This window comes from Macrobrachium nipponense, chromosome 1, assembly GCF_015104395.2.
Source record: "Macrobrachium nipponense isolate FS-2020 chromosome 1, ASM1510439v2, whole genome shotgun sequence".
Classification (NCBI taxonomy): domain Eukaryota; kingdom Metazoa; phylum Arthropoda; class Malacostraca; order Decapoda; family Palaemonidae; genus Macrobrachium; species Macrobrachium nipponense.
Window position 1 is genome coordinate 64,701,615 of NC_087200.1, and position 18,077 is coordinate 64,719,691.

Consider the following 18,077-nt stretch of genomic DNA (forward strand, 5'->3'; position numbering starts at 1 on the left):
TAATAATAAAAGATTCGTTGTATACTTTTTGCATTCTCAACTCTGGCCAATAAACAGGATTGTAATTTCACGTAATCTTAACGCTCTTTAATTTGCCTATTGAACATCGAGGTGATGATTTTTATTTTCTTGTTCTCCTAATTTCTTCGATAGAAAATAAGGTTGTAATAGATATAGGTAATGGTCTGATACACTTTTGAATTTTTTTCCTGAGAATTCATCTGTAATTTGGCTTTACCTGAAATCAGTCCCTTGGGGGTAAAAAGCTCCCATTTATATATTTTTCACTAAATTTTTCCGTACAGTAAAGGTATTCTTGTAAGGGTTGAAGAGATAATCATTCCAGTATTAATGTACTCTCATTTCCATAATAATTATAAATGATTCTAGTTTTCCATTGCCTAACACGTAAGAAAAATCAGCCATGTAAAAGAAAGACAAGAAGCTCTCGAATTTTATTTGGTTTCCAGACATTTGCAAACTTCATACCTCTGAGGCTGATGCTAGTCGCATACCACTTCCTAATAATGCAGGATTAATTTACCCCCATTGACTTGGCAAGACGCTAAACAAGTGTGAAAGTATTTCAAGTTAAAGTATAGTCACAGTCCAAAACTTAAATTTGTAAACAGCAATCTAGCACCAAAGACGATATACTAGAAGATACACTGACATTAAAATATTCACAATTAGTTGGTCAACAAATTTCTAAATTGCATCAAATAAGCAAAGCTGAAGTCTCTTTACGATGGTTTATTATACGTCCTAACGAACAAGTGGGTTCCAAAACATTAACGGAGAAACCTCCAAACGCCAACCAACAAAGGACATGTAGTGGGGCTCTAGGAAGAAAATGACAGTACAGATGTTGAATCTGACAATGACTTCGCGTGGCGATGGCTCACAGACACGCACTTAAAAACAAACCCACAATGGAGGAATGAAGACACTTCTATGATCTTGTGATTCTCTATTCTTAATTCTACACTTGAAACTTTGACAGTAACCATTCCTCCTCGTGGTCACCAAGCTCGACTGAAAACTTAAAAGTGGTGGTGCTTCTAGGCTATGATCAACACGAGTATAAAAATATTTCAGTTACTTAGGAGAATAAAGCTAGAAGCTTAAGGCTGATGGAAGCAGGGTAGTACAGAGTTCAAACTTAGATCTCGAACTGCCACTTGCCGTTGGCACCCCAACCTGTGCAGAAGCCAACGTGAGTTACCTAAAGGGGAGAGGGAGAGGGAGAAAAAAAAAACTTCATTGTTTTCTTCATTCACAAAGAATGAGCATGGTCATCCATTACTTTTTGCAAGGTCTTATTCCAGTCATCTTCAATACCATCCACAAGAAGTCAAGAACTCACCTTCCATGGCTCAGGGTCAGTCCATTCCATGAATGGATCAGAGTCCTGGTAGCCAACCCTTATGTGTCCGTTCCTGAAGGTGACGTAGAACTTGCGTTCCTCATCGCAACACAGTGCGTCAGGGGTGTCGACCTTAATCATGTCTTCACCTATTAAGAGTGGAAGTTAATTGACATCTATTTTCAGTCCTTCAAGCACAAGGTACAAGATAAGACTTAAAAACATGGAACATCGGAAGCTCCGTATACTTTACACAGCAAGAAACTGAATCTTAACTGCCAAACTAAAATCATCGGCAGTAATATCAAGATTACCCCTCTATTATGAAACAGTGTCAAGAACGGAGATTTTATATACGCTATAAGCTTGACACTTCCAGAATTCAGTATACAGTAAAAAGTCATGCAGCTTACCACGTTGAAGCCTCCTGTGCTCTGTACACATTTTAACCTATCCAATAAACATAGAAAACAGATAATACCAGATAAACCTACTGAACAGGAACTCTGTAAATTCCATTAAAGAAAAAGTCAACAGAGCAAATATTAAGCACTACTAAAACAAAAACATGTTCCAAAATTAATACGGTGACTGCAATGACACGCGAAACTTTTAAAAGCAGCCATATTAACACAAGACAAGGATTCTTGGTGTCATATTCCCAGAAAAAAACAAGAGTATTAACTTCCATGCAACATATATATTCTACTTAAGAATACATTGGATAAAACATTCACTCAAATTACTTTCCTTTATTAAGATTTATCGCATTTACTTAATTTAAAATTTCAATTACAAAATCAGTCGATTATTAATTAGACTAAGACAGTGGTCAGCAGCAGCTCACAGACACTCCACTAAATCCGCATCACCTAACCATGCTTACATCTGGGGCCGTCCGCGCCTGATACCCATGCTATCTAAACCTAATGCAGTACATACAAGATATTGGGGGCTCTGGGGTGCAAAGTGGCGAGTTTTCTCAACCGTACAAGCAGAGTGAAATGCGGCAAATGAACTTATGATGAAAGTATCACTTCACACGAAAATATACGCATGAACTTTTCACTTCATAATTAGACTGTACATACAATCAAAAGATAAGCTATATAAGATTATAAAAGAATTCATTGTAATTCACCGAAAGAAAATACCTAATTCAGTTTAAACGTAAATTAGCATACTTACAAAAGTAGGTGGCTATAACAACAAGGCACTTGCAACAATCACTGATAAATATTTAATGAAAACAGAGCACAACCATTTCCATATCAAAAGAAAACCAAAAGGGAAACTCGATGAATTTTGAAAACAAAATAAAGCAAAAGAAAACTCCGGGAGTTTAAACAGCAGGTATTGCATGCCTGGGAAGGCTAAGTATAATACTACCAGAGGAACTGGCGGTGCCGGATGCATGCCTGGCCAGGTATTGGGAGATTCCTCTTGAATGTGTTTAAAAGGAGTATGACCACGGGACTGGTTTGTACACACTGATTGGGTTGCATTAAATTCCTAAGATTCTAAAATTGTCCTTAGTTGTCTGTACACACTAATTGGGTTGCATTCAATTCCTAAGAATCTAAAATAGTCCTGATTGGTCTGTACAAACCAATTTGGTTGCATTCAATTCCTAAGAATCTAAAATTGTCCTGATTGGTTTATACAAAAAGATTGCGTTGCATTCAGTTCCTAAGATTCCAAAATTATCCTGATTGGTTTGTACACACCAATTGCTTTGCATTCAATTCCTAAGAGTCTAAAAACGTACTGATTTCACATGTAAACGTTCCAGGTTCTCCCTCTTAGTATAGAGCCCCTTAAGTTCTATGGCATACTATTGGTTCTTTAAGCTTACTGCTATTTCACATTACGCCTAATCACCTGCAGTCATTTCATCCACCAGAGGTAAGACTGCAGCAAACTTTGCAAGGTAAAAATCAACTGACACCAGTAACCAATCCTAAACTACCTAGGGTACCTTCGACAACTAAATATACTGCCGTGCAGTCTGGGACTGCACTATTGACAATGCGAAGTGTCTCTGTACCATACTACACAGCAGCAGATATTGGTTGGCGTTTTATTTTTCACAATTTCGCTTAGTCTCTTCCCATCCTAGTTCTAGTTGTTCGGCTAATCAAAAAGTTAGTCTTGCTCCAATATTCACACCATGCCTTTGAGGTAAGTGGCTAACCCAAGAATAATGTTCAAATTGCATGATTCAGTAAACATTCACTACAGCAAAGTACTCCTTCTCAATGGCAACTACAGGGGAACATTTATATTTTATGAAGTGACTACCTAAAGCACTAACAGATTTCGTTCAGCAGAATTGTGACCAATTAAAGTAGACAAAAGCTCGATGGAGTTCAAAAGTAGCTTGCAGCGAGAACAAAGTACTTTCACCATCCACAAAGATCTGACATACTCACCTTGACGGCACTGATTGCATTCTTTGCAAGGATAAGAAAGGGAGAGAGAAGTACAGATTTAACTCCCATCATGCATCTGGGTGCGCATAAGCTCAGTTAAAAAAAAATCCGCCAACTACTTAGTGTGGATTACTTTACATCATTCAGAATACTAAAGGCAAATGTTACGGGAGAATCACATTACAATCTAATATGCTGATAAGGTTTTGTAAGTCTTGGACTGACAACCCAGTTAAAGTCTTCTTCACAGTGTATTAGGGAACTTGATCCAAATAGACAAGATATTGGGTTCCCTGGGCAATATAAACAGTGTGTATCTACATTCTTAACACAACAGTACTGACTTTCATATGAAGTTTCATCTGGGAAATCTTTTTCTTTTTGAAAGTACACTTCTAATGAAAGAAAAAGAATGAACATTTTCACTCACATTAGAGAACGTGGCTCGTTCGACTTTCAGTTAAAAAAAGGTTTCACGATTCCGGAGCTTCTACAATTCATAACAAGCAAGCGTTCATGAATGCAAAACGTGTGCAATACGTGTTTGGTCCGTGGGAACCAAGAGATGTGCTCTCATCACCAGCGATAAAATAAGTTTATGCAATTAACGAAACTAAATTAGAGAATTCAAAGAAACTAAGGTGTGGTGCAAACTGCTATTTCACTATACTATTATTCTGCTTACCAGATTTTCTTCCGCCTTCAACTGCCATTAAGATTTTAAGATTAATTACTTAGAATTTTAAGAAGTTCAGTACCTGTACGAATTTGTACTGAGTACGCTAATAAATTTCAAATATAACACGTTCTGAATGTCATTGCTCCTTTGAGCTGAAGCATTGTTCTGAGAATTTTTCTCTTTCCTAAAGCCCAACTGACTCATGCTAGCGGCATTTAAAAACATGAACGACATTACCCAGTTTTAGTTTTTCTTTAAAAAGTTATGAAACTTCAAATATCTGATTCTTGTCACAGCAAAGAATCGTGGAATATTCAGCGAGAGATCTGAGAAATGAATCCGAATTCGTGTACTTACCTTTACTAAGCCGAATGGCAGACTTCTGGTTTTCCCAGCCACCGATGAAGATCTCGTACATGGGCGTGGTTTCCTCAGGGCCTGACGTTAAGGCTAAGTGGGCGTCATTGCTGCAGGCGACGCTGAAGTGGAAGGTGTCGCCGTAGGAAGGCTCGAAGTTATAGGTCAAGCTGTCGTCACTTTGGAATTTGCGTTCGTCTGCGAGAAATAAAACCTTAATATTTGGTTTCTAACATTAACGGTCGAGTCTTCAAATATGGTGAGAAGATATTTTGCCACTTCTGTACTCAAGTGTGGCCCCTTCCCAGCCAAGTTCAATTGCAGTCATTGTAAAAATTCTCAAACGTAATGGGTAACATCACACTCACTGTGGAACTGCCACCAGCCGATGGCGCCCCACCCAGTGGAGTAACCGTAGTGGGTGATTCCGAAAGGTTCTGGAATGGGGCACATCATGAAGGGCTCCCACTCTCCCCCCTTGCCCACTCGGATCTCATCGTGATCGAAGGCGATCCAGAACTCTCTATACTCCTCTTCGCTCAAGATGTCGGGTGTGTCCACTTTCACCAGGTCGTCAGCTGTTGGGAAAAACACCTCTGAGATGAGAACCTTCGAGTAACAGGACAACCAAGACTATAACCAGTCATTTTTTCCCCTCCGGCACAACACTTCAAACCAAATTGAATGCATGTGGGTTTTATAACTCTTCAAAACTGAACTCATATCTATTATTGCTCTAATGACTAGTTAATCAAAATGTTATGCCCGAGACCAGTAAGCCTTTGGGACAAACTTAAAAAGATGAAAACCACAATTGACATTTTTTGGGATACACACTTCTTTAGAATTAGAGATTACACATTCCTGTTGCTGACTTAATGTGAAATGGAGTGTCATACTAATATTTAAGTAATGCTAACATTTGTCACTTTCAAGACCACATGCATGGTCTACAAAGAATCTTTAAAATGACTCATTTTCAGCTGCAAAGCGCAGGAAAAAAAAGAAGAAAAACATTGCAGTACTTACAAGATCCCTCTTGATGGCAAGGAAACAAAAATAAAAACTACATCAAGAGACGAAATTGTGTACATTCAATATATCTTTGTACATTCAATATTTCTTTTAAATAACTTACAATCTAGTCTTAAGAGCTAGATTATTGCACGCTTATGCGGATTATAAATTCAATTCTACACGAACCGGAATATATTAATCAAGCGGTCAATGCTCCATGGCATCATGACCTTTCCACCTTGGCATTCCCGCTTCTTCTGGATTGTTTATGCCCTCCCTTATCACTAGATCTAAATGTTATTTGTCCTCAGGAATCTGTACCACAGTTACACTCTCTCTCTCTCTCTCTCTCTCTCTCTCTCTCTCTCTCTCTCATATCATTTAAGTAATCTTGTCTCCAGGTATCGCTGCTACCACAGTTAAACATTGTGTGTGTTTTCCCGTCCCCTGAGGCCTGTAAGGGCATAAAAAGCGTCCAGGATCGTCGATACTCAGAAGCCTTAATACCTGACCATGCACCCTCCCCACCCTAACATTTAATATCTTACGAAAGATAATCCAGGGTACGCCAAACTCCCTGTGACTTGACAGTTGGACTTTTCAGTTTCATAAGTATCCGTTTATCATTATTCCACCGGTTTTGTGATCTGGCTTTTTAATGAATTCACCAAAAAGGGTTTTCTCATCTTAGGAAACGTTGGACTTCTTGAAGCGTTTTGTGTGGATATGCTGACATTTTGAATACTACTGATGCTATTCATGATTATAATCATAGATTGCCTAGCCTCTAATATAGATATATATATATATATATATATAATATTATATATAAATATAAATAAAAAATTAATAATTTATAATAATAAATAAATTAAATTATTTATTAAATTAATTAAAATATATTAAATAATATATATATTAAATTAATATATTAAATAATAATATTATTATATATAATATATATCTATATAAATATATATATATATATATATATATATATATAATAATATATATATAATATATATATATATATATATATATGTATATATATATATATATATATATATATATATATATATATATCATATATAAGGTCAACAACTACCAAAACATTTGTCCATTTGTTTTGCCTTGGCATTGCCTCTTCAGAGTCACTTGACTCATTAACTATCCAGGTTATTGATTTCTTAAAATCTTTCTCCATTTCTAAACAACTTTCTCCTATTTACAATAATATCTAACTTCCCTCTTCCCCCCCCACCCTCAGGTCAGCTTAGCCCTCTTGTTTACATATGACGAAATTATGAACGAAATCCATAAGAGCATAATTACAAAAATATATTCCTACAGCTCTCTGAAGTAAGGTTGAAAAATATAGATTGTATTACATTATCTAAAGTGGAATCTTCGTTGGCAGTAGCATCACTTACCGGGTCCTGGTATAGGCATAAGCACGGAGCCCGAGTAAAATAAACATGAAAAATATCTAATGTTAGGTGTTATATAGAATAAAAACTCAAAATAAAGACGGGAATACATATGAAGAAAGGGGAAGAACAGAGGCCTCCACACAAATACACAGCACCATGCACAGTACAGTGGATGAATTCAAATGAAGAAGTGTCTTGGTTAAAAGCTATGAACAAGTATTTTTTAAGATTTACCGCATATAAATCTCAAGTTTTACACTTTAGGTTTACAAAATAGGGAAACAGCGGACGAACGCTAAGCGTAGGTATAAACTGTTTTGAGAAGGCTCCCTTCTTTCTTTGACTTTTGAGGTACTAGAGGAGGATAAGAAGCTTTCATTATCACTTGCTTGGAAGACCTGGGAGGAAAGTGGAGCGATAGGAGAACACAGTCGTAAAAACTTCAGTGGTAAAAGGGAAAGTAAAATAGTCAAGAGGAAGGATTCAACCGGTTGCATTAGTTCTTGAAGACAGAAATAGGCCTAAGAATCAGACAGGTAGTCGCCTGCACCTACCTTTCTTGAAGCGAACAGCTGAGGCGGCACCTTCCCATCCTCCGATGAAAACCTCCACTATTGGGTCAGTCTCCTCAGCCCCAGATGTAAGGGCAACGTGGGCATCGTGGGCGGCTTTGACCTAAGAATACAAATTGATTCATTTAAAATATCAGTAGCGAATCTTTCAAACAAGAAATTTATACTTAATTTACCTTCTAACTTAACATCGTCAAAATCTTCAAGTTGCCTGTCATTGAAATCACTATAAGATCGCTTTAAAGATCAATTTTATGTTCTTCGAAGGGTTTGTACATTCGTTAATTCATTATCTCCCAACCCGCAACTTCCAAGGATTTGGGGGACCTCAGTCATAAAAGCGTGTTAATGACGAAATAAACCGTAACCTAACTACTCGGAAAGCTACAGGTACATAGGAAGTACAGAGGGCATCTAATTTGACTATTACTACTTTAAAAGGCCTTCAGTAAAACCCTGGCATAAAAGGGGAAATTCATATTTTTAGTAACACTTTTCAACACTTCAGTAAGAAGTATAAAAATTTCACCTTCAGTATCATCTATGATTTATTGTCAAAATATTTTTAAAACTACGAAATCTGTTACCCAAGGAACTCAAATTAAATGCGAAAAACTTAATTTAAAATTAAACTAAAATCCCAATTCCAAAAGTTATGATAGATTTACCGTAACAAGAGACAAGCGAGGTCTGCAGGATGAACCCAAATGGAGTCCCGAAAGAGGACCCCCAAATATAAGGAAGATCATGAAGAGTCTAACTTTACGTGCTTAAATCAGCTTCTCAGGATCAGAGTAGCCTCACCGTCTTCCATGGCGCATCTAATGAGGTTGTTAGCACCCGTGCTTGTAAAGACGGTAATTAGCCAGCCAAAAACGGCATGTGCCGTTATGATTACATCATCGCAGTCATCCAATTACTCTCATCCAAAAGGCATTTCATCCACAATAACCAACTAGACTACATACTTAGTTACCCAACACAGGGCAATGCTCTGCGCGTGTGTTTATGAGAGAGAGAGAGAACAAAGTGTCTCCCCACTGTTGTGAGAGCAAGCATTGACTAATAAGGAATTTAAACAGATGTTTACTTACCACATACGATCCTAAAGCAACATCGTCCGAAACTAACGAAAAGCAAGAAAAATCCAAATAGATTTTGGACGCGGACGCGCCATGAATACCTACAAGGTTCCCGATAGGCCTAGTGATATCTCTGTAGGCTTAGTCGAATTCATTCGAGGGAAGAAGTTCAACGAAACCAGCAGGCGGCCATTCCTCTTAAGGAGTCCAAGCTGGTTGAAGGACTGTTCTAACAATCTTTTCATATAACCGGATTTAGATTTTATCAAAATCCTTAGCAAAATTATTCTACATACGCAGGTAGTCCTACACTCTGACTGGACTAGCAGATCATTAACTTGTGCAATAATTATAAAAAAAAAATGAAAATGCTCCTACACATAGGAAACCTTTTGAGAATAGCTCCAGTTTATTTAATTATCCACTTACAGGCCTAATGAAAATTAAAACCATTCCATCTAACAACGGTTTTAGAGCTGAATAAAACAGTCAGCGAGATGATTGATTTTAGCAGTCACAGCGGCAGATATTCTCATAACGTATGTTGATGCGCTTTTCGTGATCAGGGCGTAGTCATTTATGGTCGGGGTCTCTCTCTCTCTCTCTCTCTCTCTCTCTCTCTCTCTCTCTCTCTCTCTCTCTCTCTCTCCTGGGAGTGAACGTACGAAAACGCCTTACCAACAGCAGGATGACTCATGATTCTCCCGCAGTTGGCGGAGCTCCTCTCATGAAACGGCCATATTCCCCCCGACGCCTCCCCCCTCCCCCCAAAGTAAAATAAGAAAACTGTAAATTGTAGCCTCAGTGCTTCGTCTAACAACCATTGCGTGTCGATAGGTACTTCTTGCGGTAAAATCTAACTTATGTTTTCTTGAAACAATGACCTGGCTTCATAGTGTCTAGTAAATACCTCTTGAATATTCAGAGGTCTTTCAGCGCTGGAAGGGAAATAGAGAGTAGGTAGGTTTGAAAGTTGTAACTGGAGGAAAACCTCACACTTGCACTAAGAAATAATAATGAGGAGAGGGTGGATAGCAAGATGGAAGAAATATGGATGGAGGTACAGTAAAATGCATGAAAGGGGTTTTGCAGCTAGGGGCCGGAGGGACGCTGCAAAGAACCTTTATATTGCCTACACTACATCGAGTGAAGTGCACTGACGGCACTACCCCCCTACGGAGGTTTTCCAGAAATGAAAGATCTTTAAGACTAACTGCAAATCCTCTTTAAAACACACCTGGAATCTCAAGGTCTTTCCTTTGATGGGCCTGAATCTGTATTCCTTGTTTTCGTCGGTACCGTAGGCTGGCCAGTTGTCATCACCTGAAATGACAAAATATTTATAAAATTTCCTAGTAAATAGAATATAAGAAAATGTTACGATATATGGAGTCAAATTTCTAAATATTTCAATAATTGCACAGAATTGTGCCTTGATAAACATCTTGAGGTCTTGAGTGTTGCATTTTATTTATTTATTTATTTATTTTTTCATCTCTGGACAATTGCTGAAAACTTCATAAATTGGTTCCACCGGAGAGACAGATTGTTTTGCCTAAGTCTAGCGTGTTTTGCATGTATACATTTTGAAGGTTTGCTGAACACACGCCTTCCGCTCCGGCTCCAACCCCCCCCCCCCCCCCCCCCCCCCCCCCCCCACCCCCTTCTCCTCTCTCTCTCTCTCTCTATCTCTCTCTCTCTCTCTCTCTCTCTCTCTCTCTCTCTCTCTCTCTCAGTAATATTAACCAGATAATTCATTGATTTGGTCAACACAGGCATACTAGATTTCAGGGGATACGCCCGTAACATCTGGATCGCTGGATCGAAAATAGAACAGTTTATTCAGCTTGTAATCTGATCGGCCTAGAGAGAGAGAGAGAGAGAGAGAGAGAGAGAGAGAGAGAGAGAGAGAGAGAGAGAGAGAGAGAGAGAGAGAGAGAGGCAATCATCAGGCAAGGCGGAAGGAAAGAGGGGTAGGGAGACATTCTATAAATAGCGATTACGGAAGGAACCAAGAGGTTACAAAAGGTTAGCACACCTACGCGTAAAAATTCGTACAACGCAATGAAAACTAAGGAGGTTCGACGTCATGGTGGTAAGAGGTGGCGGGGTTCTCGAGAGGAATACAAAAGACCCCATGCAATAAGACTCGAATCCCCAAGACCCCAACATCCGGCTTTATAATCGAGGATGGTGGAATTATATAAAGCAATGAAAATATCTCCCCAAATCAAACCATCGCCTGACAAAGCGACATTTACGCTGTCCCTGGATCGGACACGAATCAGGATAATTCCAAGAAAAGACTTACTTCATTCGTTCTCGTATCGTTCGAATCTGCCTAAAATATTTGAAAAATAAAATGACAGAAATGCCGGATCCTCTCAAGCCACTTACTTCTAATGAATACTATGGTTTGAGGTACAATAAAGGAACATTTTCATGAAATAAAGATACAACTGCTCAATTATTTACAAAATCCTGAATTCGATCTAGGCCTACCATCTACCTGGCTGGGAGAGGCTGCAAGCGTTGAGTGGGATCTGGATAAGCATCGGTCTAGCAAACCCACAGTATCTTTTCCTCAATGTATTGGCCTTGCTTTTCCTTAACTCCGATATTCCTTGCCGAAACAACCAGGGAAGCCCGGGCTATCGACTCTGGTAATCCTGTTCAAGCTGCAAGACTAAAGGGAATTCATTTTATCTTTTCTACAATAAGTTTTTTTTCCACTATCATTGTCCAATGTGTTTTATTCGAGTAACTGACTGATGCTGAATTGCGTGCGTGTAAAAGAAAAAAAAATTCCATTTTCTGCAATGCATCTGAACGTCCGACCGTTTTCTGATGACGTCACAGAAGGAACCTCTATACATTGATCTGTCTGCGGATATCATGAGGCCATGAGAGAGAGAGGTGGGGAGGGGGGGGAGTGACATGAAAAACTGAAAGTCATAAACCATAACTACCCATTACTTTCGTTTATCATAATTATATATATTATATGTATACATATGTATAATATATGCATAGAAGCTATTACATACATACAATATATTAATATATTATATATATATACTATATATATATATATATATGTGTGTGTGTGTGTGTTACAAACCTTACTAACAATCTAAATAAAAAATTACATCTTGTAACGAAATTTACACCAACAAAGTGTCAGGAGTTAGAAGACGAAAAAAAAGAGTTAACGACTAACACGGAACAACTCCGGGGAGAGAGAGAGAGAAAAAGGTAAAAAAAGGTCCACTGCTAAAAGGCGACGACGATGGAGGTTACGCCAAAGGTGACATCACCGCAGGATAAGTTCCTGACGTCACTCCTGCGGTATGTTGAAAGGATTTGGGATTTACGGACCACCCACCTTTTGGTAAATAGAGCCTCAGTGGTGAAAAGGGTTGATAACAAAAGTTATTCAAACCTTAAAGTAAAAAATCAAGTAGTTTCTGGAGGGGGTAAAAAAATGTGTAAATGCCTTTAAGAAAGGCTCCAATATCCTTATCCCAGACCAGCCTATTTTTGGCAACGTGGCTGACAACAGTTTCAGCGATATTTGTGATCTAGCCAAGTGTCAGGAAGACCATTAAACTCAATCTTATTGGTTATGTTAGTCATCCACTTTTAAGATTATTATTTGCAGTAGTGCCGTGGATTGCTGATCAAGCTTTAATCTTTCGTCTTTTACGTACTGTGTAGTGTGATGTAACTGCAGCCACATGTGAATTATAATAACGATGAGTTGGAACATCACTAAACTACCAAAACGAGATCGAGTGACAGGATACCCAGAGCAAATAAAGCATACAAGTTTTAAGTGCATGACTCATTTATCGGAGGTTCAAAATAAAACTGAGAATGTAGGAAGGCCTTTAAAGAATTACAACTACAGACAAACTTTTAAACCAAAATGACAAAAACCTGACTTAAAAATGATTCAAATTCCTGTCTCATGTTTCTAGGAGTTAAGAAACGCTTTGTAAAGATTTAAAGTTTACAGTGTGTCATCCTTACTCGAATACTTCGCAGTACCTATTGCATGAAAGTTCATAACTAAGTAATGAACAGGCCAGCATCGGCGCTTCTATAAGTGGCCATGATTTCCTCTTGGGTACAAGTGGCTCTTCAAGTTATTTCAAGTTCTCCTACTTCAAGTAATCGACAGGCAAGACTCAAATTAAATCTGAAGCTCAGTTAAGATTTCCTCGAAACGGGTTGGTCTAGAGAAAAAGGTTTCCTTCAAACAATATGAGTACGTGACAAAATGCCCTATCCTCCATCCTCCAGTCAGCTCCGTCGGCAACCAAGAGCTAATTTACTCACTAGGAAAAAAGGAACCTACTTCAGCAAGGGTACTACACTCTTCCCTGGTAAAAATAAGAATAATTAATTAAAAAATAAAGTGGGGGAGGGGCGAAGAAAACTGCTTGCTCTCTACCCTCTCAAAAGTTGGCCCAACAAATTGAACTGAGAATTTCAACCAGAGGGACGTAGCTTTCTTCCCATTTAAAGAGACCTTGTTCGTACTATACTAATGCCTCTTGTCCAGCTGAGCGATGCTTCTTTCACCAGGGTGATGAAGTGTCAGTTATGCTAAGTAAGACAAACAGCAAGGCAGCTGACGTATGTCGCCAATATAAATACCAGCCCAAGTTAAACCTCCGGATATAACGTGTGCAACAAAATACGCAGCTTGTGAAATTACTCTGAAGAAACCAACGCCTTATCCTTAAAAGACAGGATGACGTAAACTTAATTCATAACCCCAGTCAACGGAGGAAGTCGACAAAAGAGCAGCAATATTGCCTTTAGCCTGATACATAAATTCGCAGAACTAAGAAGTTAATTCACAGCATGTAAGTCAAGGCTTCAAGCACACTCCTATCGAGCAGTAGAAAGGTCACCGAATCCTGGTGAAACGTTGGCAACAAGGAAAGAGTCAAGACTAGCCGAAATTCCTTAAGAAATAGAAGCTCAACATTAATCAAAGGAATCTTGTCTGACAAGACCTGAGGCGTCCGTGAACAAGCGAGGGCCTAATGGGGTCATCCCACACATCCGCTGACCAAATTGGGACCGGGTCCATTGAACCCCACTACGCCCCCATTAAAATCTCATGACCTTTTGCCCTTTCGCTTTTCAGGGAAGGGAATGAAAGGGGCGTCGAAGGGAACTGGGAAGACCAAGCGTAGGACTCTTTGTCCAGTGGTAACTATGATAAAGTGGAGCGAGTGGGAGGCACAACGAAGGGCTGGCTGTGTAGGACCAGCATGTGGGAGATCAACTTCACAGCAAAGAATTTGACCTTCGCAGCTGTTCCCAATGAACGAACTTACATGAAAATGCATGCGGGAAAAAGAGAGTGGGAGAACCAACTTGCTATATTCTGGACCAGTTTTACATATTTAGACAACCACCATTATGGTTCCTGAATAAATATGCATGAAAATAAATTTATATGAAAATGCAAGCGGAAAGAGAGAGAGAAAGAACCAACTTGCTATATTCCGGACCAAATTTTTACATCTTTAGACAACCACCATTACTGTTCCTAAATAAATACACGAAAATAAAATTTATATTAAGTCCCAAGACAAGGAAACAACACAATTTTTAAAAGCATGAAATACACAAAATACAGATTTACAAAGCAGAGTTTCTGGGAACCCAAATTCATTTTTGAATTCCATGGCAACTGTTTTATGTCAACAACGGAACTTCTCGCCCCCCATTCTCAAAGCAGGCCTGCACCCAATCCATGACCAGTGATAAATGACAGGTTCAGACTGATGCACGCTCTGCATTACCGTAAACCAAATACTTATATAAGACTGGCATGCCTCGATGAATGGATTCGTGTGGGGCCAATGGGACTCTTCAAAGACAGGAGGAATAGAAAAGAACCAGCTGCACAGACAGGTAGCAGAACTAAAGTTAAAGTAAATGCTAAACCCCGTTCCAGCATAATGAGAATCTAAATAGCACCAATGCAATTTCAAGCAGCTGTGAAGTTAGAAATATTAATTCGACAGAGGGAAAATCTTACCACTTAAGACATAATTTTGCTGGTCAAGTAGAGCAATTTCGTGATTCTGAGAAATTCGACTACATTCATACGTCTGAGCATAAACAGCAGAACTAGACAATACATATAAAAAATGAGGTTATCAAATAAGATTAAATAGCCTCGTCAGCGATATCACTTTTACATTATATTCTCCAATACTAGTTTCATATTTATTTTCCTAAGGAAGGCGATTTATTCTGTAAACCTACTGGGACCCCTTTTCTTAATATTAAATTTGAAGTTCTTTAATCTCACAATGAGCCATAATACCATTCATACTCAAGTGATAAAAAGACTGGGTCAGAAAATAATAGGTAAAGCTGAGAAAAGCTAAAGGCAGCAGGCTACAGAAGTGGCCACTATTACAAGAGAAACAAGAAAACTAAGATTACAGAATGGTACGAAATGAGGATGGAATGATTGCTTAAAAGGCATTAAAAGAATAGATGTTCATGCCACAGATATAAAGTTGATAAAAATCGAAAATTCCACCAAGAAATATTTATCTAGAAAATCGAAAACCTAGAGCAAAATAGCCAGGGCAGGAAAACACCAAATTCATTGAAGATTTGTGGGAAATGTAAAGAAACTATGGCATAGACGACCACAAACCCAGACAACAGGGAACGACAAAAACGACCCTACAATGCCTGCCGGGAGACTGTAGGACCTTCCCTACAATTTTCTACTATAGCGTGCCCGCAATTATCTTGTCTGTATCTTGAGAACAACTACTCCCCGTTTGTCGTAGGAAATTCTTGCCAAACGCGCTTTGGTCCTAAGAGGATATTTCATAAAAGACCTGGTGCCGAGTGTCTTAGGACTTAGGCGATCCTGCCAGACATTCAAGGTCCTCCCAAATGCGCCCCTCTTATTGATTTCGAAGAGCGCCTCCCAGACTTGGGTGAAAGTCAACTCGGAAAGCAGAGAGAGAGAGGCTTTTTTTTTTCAGATTTCAAGGAATACTCGTAGTACTTTGATTAAGATTACGGCTTTTGAAAAGGAAAGAGAGAGAGGAAATTCAAATACATACATTAAAAGAGATGACCATACATACGTGTTACTCAGCTTTAAAAAACACGAGGTAAAAAAAAAAACGACGAGAGGTAGATGTAAAACGAACTTTATATGAACAAATCAACTACAGTCAAATATACGTTCTCAAATGAGAATTTAATTTTAGGTGTAAAATATAGTTAGGCGTTCGCGAGGAACTCGGGGCAAAATAAATGCAACTCATGAATCCAGTTCGGGTGAACTTTTCTAATTCATAAAAACCGACGCTTGACATCAGTCAAATCCGGTGACATTTCCCGTTTAAGCCGCGCCCATTTGATCAGAGTTCAACCATGACACGACCTTTTTGTTAGAAACATAAGTCAGAGTTCCCATTCTAAAATGTTTTACACCAGGACTCTTTAATCACACTGGTCAATGGGTATTTCTGTAAAACCTTTTTAAATGCCTGAAGGGGTCGACGAAACTGAGGCGAAAAAGGGGAGAAAATATTAAAGTAAACGCCGGTCTAAAATAAATAAATGAAAAATTCTTGACCGTGAATCTGACAGTTTGGTAGAGAACAGACAAGAAGAAACATGGGACGATTAGTCAGCACTAGACAAAATCAAGACCAAATGGTAGGCTAAATTGCACCACTAACACCAAAAATACTAAGGAAACATTGTATAATTCCAGTGCATACTTGTACGTATATATAGACATTAAACGCGACGACTTAAATCGGTTGAAAGAGATGCTATTCGGTTTTATTGTCTGATGGAGATTCTTCATCATATATCTATTTACCCGGAAGTGCTGTAAACTTTGTGGCTGTAGCTTGGAATATTTTTAAAGTTGCCGGTATGACTCGAGAATGCAGATAGTTAAAATTTCTCTCAACGAGTTGGGGTTTCATTAAAAAATGAAATATCAATGTAATTGCTTATACTAAACTCACATATTCAACAAAAAGTTTTTTTTTAAATTAAACTTAATGTCCTGGCAATTAAAAGTAAAAGCAACCAGGAAACCCGCAATGACTGGCAAATGTTTTACTTTGCCGCGAGCCATGAGAAAATTCTTAGCGCACAGCTCAAATCCCTGGATGCAAGGATTAAAACTTACGAGAATAGATGTTCAAAAAATATATTTCACTCATTGGTCTTTTAATATGACACCGTTAACCTTATTTAAAAAAAGGTAAAAAAAAAAAAAAAAAAAAAAAGTTTTGTTCAAACGCTAAGCTCACGAACATCATCTTCAAGAGATTATCTTTCTATTAGACTTGATAAAATCGTTTTCCCTCTATGATAATAGCTATACACGACACCACTTACCCATCTTGAATTATAATAGACCACTGGCTTGGTAGACACAGAGCAAAACGTCACCTGACACGATCCGGAGCCGAGCGCCGTCTGCTAACTATATATATACTCGACCCACCCACTAGACCGAGGGTGTACATCTTGCGCGCGCACCTTTTCCTGTAAACCAAGACAAATGTCAAGTTACGCTTCGGTTATAAATGCATTTTAACTATATCTTTTAGAAGTAAATATACTTAGCTTTATTTAACCGTGACACAGTGGGTAAATCGAAAGAACGTTCCCGCGAGAATTAAAAAGAAAGTGCACCTTTGTATCTCGTTCAATTGTACTGTGTTTTGACACTTATTACCCCAGTGAGCGGATAATATTTGGTGCCAAATTAGACGATTTACGCAGTGTCATATAAAACTATCCACATGTAATAAAAGTCTGTTCTAAAACAGAATAATAAAATTCTCTTAGTTAGTTTTCTGTCCATTTCCACCGCCAAAATAACACTTGGAGGTAGGCTACACTATCTAGCCTGACCTTGAAAGCAGTTCCTTTCTAGGGAGCAACCCTCTCAGTCCTCCCCTCCCGTATGCCGGTATTTACTTCAGTGTTACCCATAAAGTAGGGTCTAATTCCTAATCCCCTTCCTTCATGTTATGAGAGAGAAGGCCTTACACAAAATAGATGGTTATTTCATTCTTATATATTACTAAAATGTGTATAAGGTAAGAACTGA

General features: G+C 38.5%; 1 protein-coding gene across 2 annotated transcripts; it reads right to left on the minus strand.

The window, feature by feature from the left end:
* Positions 1–443: 443 nt before the first annotated feature.
* Positions 444–17,507, minus strand: LOC135219367 (C3 and PZP-like alpha-2-macroglobulin domain-containing protein 8). 2 transcript variants are annotated; one of them, XM_064256079.1, is made up of 7 exons: positions 17,357–17,507; positions 10,173–10,258; positions 7,836–7,956; positions 5,203–5,412; positions 4,835–5,032; positions 1,367–1,515; positions 444–1,225 (listed from the first exon to the last, which is right to left on the minus strand). In XM_064256079.1, exons 1-7 carry the CDS (start codon positions 17,358–17,360, stop codon positions 1,163–1,165), a joined length of 831 nt encoding a protein of 276 aa, XP_064112149.1. In that variant the 5' UTR covers positions 17,361–17,507; the 3' UTR covers positions 444–1,162. The 2 variants fall into 2 exon arrangements, with proteins under 2 accessions (XP_064112149.1, XP_064112148.1); XM_064256078.1 differs by lacking the exon at positions 17,357–17,507 and adding an exon at positions 11,445–11,621.
* Between the last annotated feature and the right edge of the window lie 570 nt (positions 17,508–18,077).